General features: G+C 54.9%; 1 protein-coding gene across 1 annotated transcript; it reads left to right on the top strand.

Moving 5' to 3' along the window:
• Positions 1-6,432: 6,432 nt before the first annotated feature.
• Positions 6,433-8,419, top strand: C1QL2 (complement C1q like 2). The gene is made up of 2 exons (XM_061135440.1): positions 6,433-7,116; positions 7,688-8,419. The coding sequence occupies exons 1-2, from the start codon at positions 6,433-6,435 to the stop codon at positions 7,865-7,867; spliced, it is 864 nt and encodes a 287-aa protein (XP_060991423.1). The 3' UTR covers positions 7,868-8,419.
• Positions 8,420-8,972: the final 553 nt, after the last annotated feature.

Genomic DNA, 8,972 nt, shown 5'->3' with positions numbered 1-8,972 from the left:
GGGAGCCTGTGTACTCAGCCTTAGTCACTCTCTGGTCCACAGGTACAGGGCATCTGTTCCTGCCTGAAAGGACTGGGAGAGGCTGTGGGACCCATACCCCACAGAACACTTAGCCCAGTGCCCCGCACAGAGTAGAAAATGTTATTGCCCTTATTTTTCTTTCAAAGCCATCACTCAATAAACACAGTCAAAGACTGGGAGGCTGGGGACTGGATATACAAAGAGAGGCACAGGGTAATGCCTACAATAATATCTCTAGAAAGTCCATAAAGAAAATAGAGCCAGAGGGCAGAGTAATCAACATCTGCAGGGAGGCGGTGGGGGGCGACTTGCTGGGAAAGGTAACACATGCCGCTTGTTGTCTGCACCAGCCTTGCACAGTCCCCTCTGCTCTGCATAGACAAGCCTCTTCTTCACTCCTTAGAAGACTCAACCTCCATCATCCACCCAGATACCCGATCAGTTCAAATATCACCTGTCCTTTAAGGTTATTCTCTGTCTTTTCATCCTGGGACTGACTTCCTCGAGGGCCATGGCCACCATGCCTTGATTTTAGCAACCTCTTCCTGTCTATACCCTTGTCTATACCACCTAAATGATGTATTATGTGGCTACTTGGGTGCTTTCTATTTGTTAGTCCCTCCAACTAAGTCTGTAAGCTCTTTAGTAAGGACCTCATCTTGAATTCTCCATTCCATGCTCCACTAATCCTACTCTGGCACAGCAGGGCATTCTGCATATAGTAGGTGCTCAATAAAATTCTTACTGAGAGCCTGAATGAGCAAATAAGTGAAGGAATAAGGAAAGTAGGAAAGAAGAGAGGAAGAGGGGGAGGGAAGAAGGACTGAAGAAAGGAAAAGGAAGGAAGGGAGGGAGGGTGGGAGGAAAGAAGGAAGGTCATTCTGGTTTTTGCAAAGACTAACTAGAACTTAAATGGCTGACAAAGTTGGTGCTCCTTCTTTGCCCACATTTCTTACTCTTCCACCATAAAGACTTATCTTTTCAAAATTTTTACTCCTTGAGCAAATCATGACTTGAGCTTACATAAGTAAAAATTTCAAACTGTACAAAATAGTGAAAGTATTATAAGTGTTTACTGAACATTTACTGTGTCCTCACAGTAGTCCCTGCTCTTGAGAGGCTTACCGTTTAGTTGGGAGGTAAAGGTAAATGCCAGAGAAGGCAATGGCAGCCCACTCCAGTGCTCTTGCCTGGAAAATCCCATGGACGGAGGAGCCTGGTGGGCTGCAGTCTATGGGGTCACTAGGAGTCAGACACGACTGAGTGACTTCACTTTCACTTTTCACTTTCATGCATCGGAGAAGGAAATGGCAACCCACTCCACTGTTCTTGCCTGCAGAATCCCAGGGACGGGGGAGCCTGGTGGGCTGCCGTCTATGGGGTCGCACAGAGTCGGACACGACTGAAGCGACTTAGCAGCAGCAGCAGCAGCAAAAGTAAATGCACATGAATTCTTCAGCCAGTGACCTACTGGTTGGCACTTCAGATCTAGAGATACACATCTGGGATCCCAACATGACCTGGGTCAACTACTAGAAAAACTACATACAATGATATCTTGTCAATATATATATTTACCACCACCCTGTGTTTCCTCAGCTATAAAACAGGGACACACATCTCACAGAACATTACAAGAATTAATATACCTAAAATTCTTGGCAGAGTACCTGGGCATGGTTAGTGCTCAATAAATATTACCCATATTATTACTGCTAAAGATATGAAATTTTTATGGAACATCTGTCATGGGTCAATTACTAAGAACTTCAGGTGTTGGATTATCTCAGCGTTCTCTTGATTGTTGGTTTCTCCTTTCATACTGTGCCATTTTCACAAGCAAATAAACATGCTCAAGTGTCTCCCATCTTTAAGACTTTGTGTGATGTGACCCCAGCCTACCTCTCTGAATTCAGATCATGATGCTCTTCCCATTGGGGATAGAGGCAAAAGTTTGGCCAGTGTATTCAAGATGAGGTCTCTAAAGAGCTTGTGGTCCAATTGGCTCACAAGTCTAATTTAAAGAAAGCAAAGAAAGCATGCCAACACACAGCTGTGCCAAATAGCGGCTGTTTAGATGCAAACTCAAATAAACACAAGTAGAAAGAGGTGGATGGGGTTAGGGAAACCTTGCAGGAGAGCAGGAATGGAAAGGACCACACCTGTATTGTTCTCTGCACACTCAGCATGTAACACCGTGCCTGGCATACAATAGGAGTCAGTAAATATTTGTGGGACAAATGAATGGCACATGCATTAATGAATAAATGGTGTGATTTTCTGCCCTACTGGAGCTCACACCCTGGTTGGGGAGGCTAACAAGTAAACAAATATTTGTATGAAACATGATGGCCGGGGTAGGTACATTCAAGATAATTTAAGGGCATACAGGCAAGAATTATCAGTTCTGCCTGGGAAGAGGTTAGGGAAGACTTCGGACAAGGGACTTCACTGGGAGTTGAAGGATAATTAGGGAGGGCAGATGAGAGGGGACAGTCATGCCGGGATGAAGACACTGCAGTGCTGATGAATGAAGAGGGGTTCACTGCTGGTGGAGAGTCATTAAAGTAGCAGATAAGACAGTGTGTGATCAAGTGTCATGACCACTAGGGCTCTGGGATGTGAGAAGGTGGAAGTGGTTGGTTGGCACATAGTAGACTGTCAGTGGATATTGGGGAAAGGAAAGCAGGCTGGATTATTAAGGGCAATTTGGGGCAGATTCGAGCCATTACTGAGCCTTGAAATGTAAAACTACAGTCTAAACGGAAGGCATTATGCTAATAAAGGTCATAATTAATATTAATGAGAAGACGGTCACTGATGATGACGTTGGTCCCTCCAGGGGGAGCAAAAGCCGAGAGATGAGAAGGTGTGTCTAGCACTCTAGCAGGCTACTCTAACTCTGCCACATAGAAGGGAGGGCAGGAGGGCAGGGGAAGGACCTCACCATGACTCATGCGGCTGCTGGGGAGGAAGCTGCCAGCTCTCCGCCTGCTCTAGCTGCTGCTTTCCCTGCCCTTGGGAGAGGTCTGGCCTTGGGAAATGGCCCTCATCCCTGCAAGTCTGTAGTTGCTCCCAGGAATGCTGATCCCCTGGAAAGGTTGCTTTGTCTGAGGTCTGCGAAAGCAAAAGTCTGAGTAACCGATATTTGCTCCTCCTTCCTTGTTCCCTGCCCAGATCCTGCAGGGGCAAAAGCACTAGAACTGGGAGATGGTGGTCTGCAGGGCTGAGGAACTCAAACTGAATGCACACCTCGAAAATGTTTGGCCAGGTGGAACCAGTGACTGAGAACGCAGGGCAGTCTTGATCGAGGGCAGGAAGCCAGAACAGGGCAGACTCAGGGGAGTGTGGAACAGACGGTGTGGTCCTCCTGTGCTTCCCAGAAGGATAGGATGTGTGGATGATCTCAGGGCCTCCCTGTTTTTGAAATAAATCCACTTTCCCCACCGTACATGGGCTTCCTGCCTGCATATTTCACTTGAGAGGTAGTCTTAAGTGTGATGGTGGAGGTCCAAAGTATTATTAGTTAATAGTAATTGTGAACATTTACTGCTGATCCAGCTATTGTTCTAAGGCCTTTGTATTAATTAATTCATTTAATCTCTCAGTGCAGGAGATATGGGTTTGATTCCTGAGTTGGGAAGATTCCCTGGAGAAGGAAATGGCAAACTACTCCAATACTCTTGCCTGGGAAATCACATGGACAGAGAAGCCTGATGGGCTACAGTCCATGGGGTCGCAAAAGAGTAGGACAGGAGTCAGCAGCTAAACAACAACAGGAAACACAGAGGCTGAACAGGTAGTGAGCATGCTGCTAACCACAGGGAACATTTGGACCAGTTGCTCCAGCATTAACCACGCAGTCCATGGGGTGGCAAAAGTCAGACCGACCTAGGTGCTAACAAAAAACAAATCTCTCAATAACGTGAAAGGGACACCTGTCGTTCCCTTTCTACACACACGGGGACTGAGGCTCAGGGAGGTGAAGCAATTGCCCAAGGTCACACAAGGCAAGAAGTTGCGGAGCCAAGACTGGAACCAGGCAGTGTCGCTCCTGGAATCACTGTGGCTCCTCAGTTCTAGAGGTGGCCTCAGGGAAGGGAAGGGAGGACTCCCAGGACCCAGCCAACAAGTAAAGAACAGGGCCAGGAGCTAATGGCCAGTGCTATATTCACTGCCAGGTTCTTAGAGCCCCTGATGCAGGGGGAAGGAGGAGTCCAGCTCCGTTCTATGAGTGGAAGACTGGGCAAGCACTTCACACTTTCAAACCCTTGTCTTCTCATCTGAACAATGGAGAGTGACTGCTGATCTGCAGGACTGTTGGGAGGAGTAAGGGAAGCAGCCATGCAAGTGCCTGATGCATCACAGTGGGTGCTCAGTAAACAAGCCCCGTCTCCCTATTTTCACCTGGGTCAGGTTTGCCTCAACCTAGGTTCAGTCACCTTTCCCACAAATCTGTAGTGAGGGCCTCCCAGGTGCCAGATTTTCTGCTATGCCCTGGGAGAGACACCAGTGAAGGAAGAGGCTGGACCTATGCGAAGTGGAGAGGGGGAATGACCCAGAGTAACCAGAAAGAAACAAAATGAATTTTTAAGTAACCCACAACAACACAATACCTGATAAACGAATGTTCTCCTCAAAAGCAGTAGCCTCAGGAAGGTATATGGTTGTTCCAGAGACACTGAGGCTCTGCCAAACACTGATATCAGCCACTGACTCTCCTCCCAGGCATCCCCCCTGGTGAATTCCCCTGTCGGGAAGACTGCCTTTTAGGAAAACCAAGACTTGGAGCAGGAAACGATCTGCCAAAGTCATATGCAGGGCAAGAGCAGAACCAGAGAACAGAGCTTTTGATTTCTGAACTGGAGGTCTTCCCAATTCTTCTCTAAATTAGGTGTCACAGCTTTGGCTCAGAATGGCTTTGGACTTTTTTTTTTTTTTTAAATAACTCGACCCAGGTCAGTAGGACCAGAAACTGGGAATGTCCAGAGGAATCTGTCTGTGGATCTGCCTGGCGGTGCCGGGATAGGAATGAAGCTGAGTGCAGCAAGGATATCACCAAGGGCTGGGTGCTAGGGATCTGGATTTAAGTGAACTTTATACAGAGTACAATGGCCTGCCATTCTTTGGGTGGAGGAAAAGAGTTGAGAGCAGTCTATTCTTGTTTTCTTTCGGCCACCTGGCAGGCAGCAGGCAGGATCTCAGTTCTCAGATCAGAGATTGAAACCACGCCCCCTGCAGTGGAAGCGCCCAGTCCTAACGACTGGGCTCCCAGGGAAGTCTCGCTAGTAGACGCTTATAGTGGGGGCTTTCGGCTTTTCAGAGTCATTCAAAGCTGGTGGGCTGGTTTTCCGGCACCTCTTTGGCAGCTTGGAGTCCTCTGGTTAGGTGTGCAAAGACCCTGAAGTGAGATTTATTCCATTCTGAAGACGTAACTCCGAAGAGCTTTCAGAAAGTTCTTCTCTCCTGGGCTTAAGGGACCGAGGTTCTCCTTGACCAGGGGAGTTTAAGTCTAGTCCTGCTTGCAGGCAGGGGGTGGATTAGGTGACCCCCGAAGGACCTTGCTGGCATCGGGATTCCGGGCGCCTTCGTGGCCCTGCGGACGTGCCTCTGTGCGCCTGTAAGTGTGTGGCGGGTGGGAGGCGCGTGAGTGCGGCCGCCGGTGGGTGTGCCTGAGGAGCTGGGCCCGGGCTGCGCCCGCGGCGCCCACTTGTGGCTCCCAGGCGCCGCCGGGAGGAACCGCGCCTTTGCCGCCTCTGCCGGGGACGCCGCCCGATAGGAGGAGGACGGAAGGCTGATGACATGAGGGCGCCGTCTCCCAAGTGATGGCAGCGCGCGCTGCTTCCTCGCCGCCTCCGCCGCTCAGCCCCGGACTCCTTACGTCAGGGTAGCTGGGTCCCCCCTCCGCGCGGCAGCCAGCGAGCAGCGGGAGAGCAGAGCAGAGCGCGCCGCGGAGCCCGAGCGCCCTCCCTGCGCGCTGAGCCCTGCTGAGTCCAGCCGAGTCGGGCAGGAGGCAGCGCGGCCGAGCCCTCGCGGGACGCCGCCTTCCCACCCGGCGCTCCCCGGCCGCAGCCGCCGGGAGCCGCGGGGCGCCGGGCTCGTCCTGTGCGCCCCCCCCCGCAATGCGCGCTGGGCTCCGCGGCTCTCCTGAGCAGTCCCAGCGTGGTGGGCACCGGCGCCTGGGCCGCGGTGCCTCTCGCTGAAGTAGTTGCGCGCCCAGAGGAGGGGGTCGCCACGTCGGGGGCGCGACCGGGGCCCGCGGAGTCCGCCCCCGAGCGCGGGGAGCGGGGCCGCCTGCGCCGCCCGACCATTACCTCCCCGGGCGGCAAGGAGGAGCTGGTGGCCGCTGCCTCCCGGCTGTGGCAGCGGCGGCGCCGCGCCTGCCTGGCGGCCGTCGGCGTGCTCCTGGCCATGGCGCTGGGGCTGCTTATCGCCGTACCGTTGCTGCTGCAGGCGGCGCCCCCCGGCGCGGCGCACTACGAGATGATGGGCACCTGCCGTATGATCTGCGACCCCTACACCGCCGCCCCGGGTGGGGGGCCCGCGGGAGCCAAGGCTCCGCCGCCGGGACCCAGCACGGCCGCGCTGGAAGTCATGCAGGACTTGAGCGTCAACCCTCCGCCCCCTTTCATCCAGGGACCCAAGGGCGACCCGGGGCGACCTGGCAAGCCGGGACCGCGGGGACCCCCGGGAGAGCCGGGCCCACCTGGACCCCGGGGTCCCCCGGGGGAGAAGGGCGACTCGGGGCGGCCCGGGCTGCCTGGCCTGCAGCTGACGGCGGGCGCGGCCGGAGGTGTCGGGGTGGTGGGTGGCGGAACCGGGGGCGGCGGTGACTCTGAGGGCGAAGTGACTGGCGCGCTGAGCGCCGCCTTCAGCGGTCCCAAGATCGCCTTCTATGTGGGTCTTAAGAGCCCCCACGAAGGCTACGAGGTGCTCAAATTCGACGACGTGGTCACCAATCTCGGCAATCACTACGACCCTGCTACGGGCAAGTTCAGCTGCCAGGTGCGTGGCATCTACTTCTTCACCTACCACATCCTCATGCGCGGCGGCGACGGCACCAGCATGTGGGCGGACCTCTGCAAGAACGGGCAGGTCAGTGACACCCCCGCTTCCCCTCCACCCGCGCAAGTCCCCGCGGACCCTCGTTCCCACCCAGCGCCCCAAACCTCCTGGGAACCCAGCCTCTTTCTCCCCATTGGGAGGGAGCGCACCGCAGCATCTCGTCTCCCAGTGCGTCCTGGTCGCACTTTACCGGGTAGCTCCGGAGGTTGGGTTCCCCACTACCCAAATTGCGCTCCCCTGCTATTTACATAGCCGCCTGAAGCCCCGTGGGGTTCTCGGAGACCTCATTCTGTGCGCCCCTTTCCCCCCTCTGCCCTCCCATCTCCCTTCTTCTTGGCCCTGGCCCCTGGTTCCCGCTCTTCCCCACTGGGTCAGAGTCCCCGAAGCCCTCTGCCTCCCTTCTTCCCGGATTTGGCGACTGCGGAGACTGGGGTGTCGGGAAGGGGTTGACTAAGGTGGAGAGAGAGCGTGGAGCCTGGGTGGGAGCGTGGACCCTGGAGCGGCAGGCGGAAGGCCGGCCGTGGGGTACGCCACGTGGGGGGTCGGGCAAGGGCCATGGACGAGGTATCCGGGCCCACCAGCTCTGACGGCTCCCCCCCAGGTGCGGGCCAGCGCCATCGCGCAGGATGCCGACCAGAACTACGACTACGCCAGTAACAGCGTGGTGCTACACCTTGATTCGGGGGACGAGGTGTATGTGAAGCTGGACGGCGGAAAGGCGCACGGAGGCAATAACAACAAGTACAGCACCTTCTCGGGCTTTCTTTTGTACCCGGATTAGAGGGGCAGGGAGCGCGAGGTGGGGTGGCTTCAGGCCGCCCCATGCCCGTGGGGGCGCTCTGTTCCCTGGCGAGGACCACTCTCGCTTCGTGACACTTCCTGACATCGTTGGAAAAGACACACCCCCGCTGTCCTTCCTGCCCCGCTTCCGACCTCCGTGTGTCTGTGACTCGCCAGGCTCCTGGCTGTGCTCCTGGTCCCTGGCCCCAACCCGGGGCGGGAGAGCGGGACGCCCAAGAGGAGAAATGAGCGTGAAACTGAAACCCCAGCCAGGGAGGCGGCAGCGCAGACTTTGCAGAGCTGATTGGACTGGACAGGCCCCGGCGGGATGCCTGAGCGCTTCCAGTCCCCCTCCTCCTCCGAGAGCCCTGAGACTGAGGGCTCCCAGCTCTGGCCACCGAGGTAGGCCAAAGCGAGCACGAGCTCCCTGGGGTGTCCTTCTTTGTGACCTGAAATACTTGTGCAAATGTCCCTGTCCATCAGCTGAAATCCCACCCTCAGCAGAATCCCAGCAATCAGAAAATCCATCTCTACACCGCACTCCCGCCTCAGACCTACCGCGATGCATTAAATTATGTTTCTAGACTATGGACTCTTGATGTCTCTGTCAGCCTGGTCCTGGGACCGGGCCTCCAGATGTTCATCTTGACATAAAGACCGGAACTGGGCCCTGAATAGCTCCATCTCTACCCTGGTTGCCAACCACTGCCTTGTCTGTGCTGCCTGGGTGGGTGAAAAGATGTGGGGAGATGGGAGGGTAGCCTCTCACCCTTTAGGGTGAGTCTCCGCTGGGCTGGGCTGCAGCCTTGAATTTAGGGGACCAGAGGAGGGCGGGAGGAAGAATTAGAGGGTGACAGGAGATGGAGTTTGGATTTTCAGGATCCTAGCCTTGTGGGAGGAAGTCAGAGGCCAGGAGTTTCTGGAGAAGGAAAGGGAAGAGGAGGCATTTCTGCAAAATGAGAGGGATGAAGGAGATATTTGCCATCAGATGATCTCTGAGATCTCCTAAAAGGCAGTAGAGAAATCCCTGAGGAAACACACCCACTTGGGCATGTAATGCACTCAGCACATGTCTATCAGCTTACAGCAGCTGGGTCCATAATCTC

The sequence above is a fragment of the Dama dama genome, chromosome 33, assembly GCF_033118175.1.
Source record: "Dama dama isolate Ldn47 chromosome 33, ASM3311817v1, whole genome shotgun sequence".
Taxonomy (NCBI): Eukaryota; Metazoa; Chordata; class Mammalia; order Artiodactyla; family Cervidae; genus Dama; species Dama dama.
The sequence above is the reverse complement of the archived record's forward strand: the minus strand, read 5'-3'. Positions and strand labels throughout refer to the sequence as shown.

Excerpts from the sequence above, each read along its gene's own strand:
- C1QL2 (XM_061135440.1), top strand. The coding sequence starts at position 6,433 with ATGGCGCTGGGGCTGCTTATCGCCGTACCGTTGCTGCTGCAGGCGGCG. Across the intron at positions 7,117-7,687 it reads ACCTCTGCAAGAACGGGCAG|GTGCGGGCCAGCGCCATCGC; the intron begins GTCAGTGACACC and ends GCTCCCCCCCAG.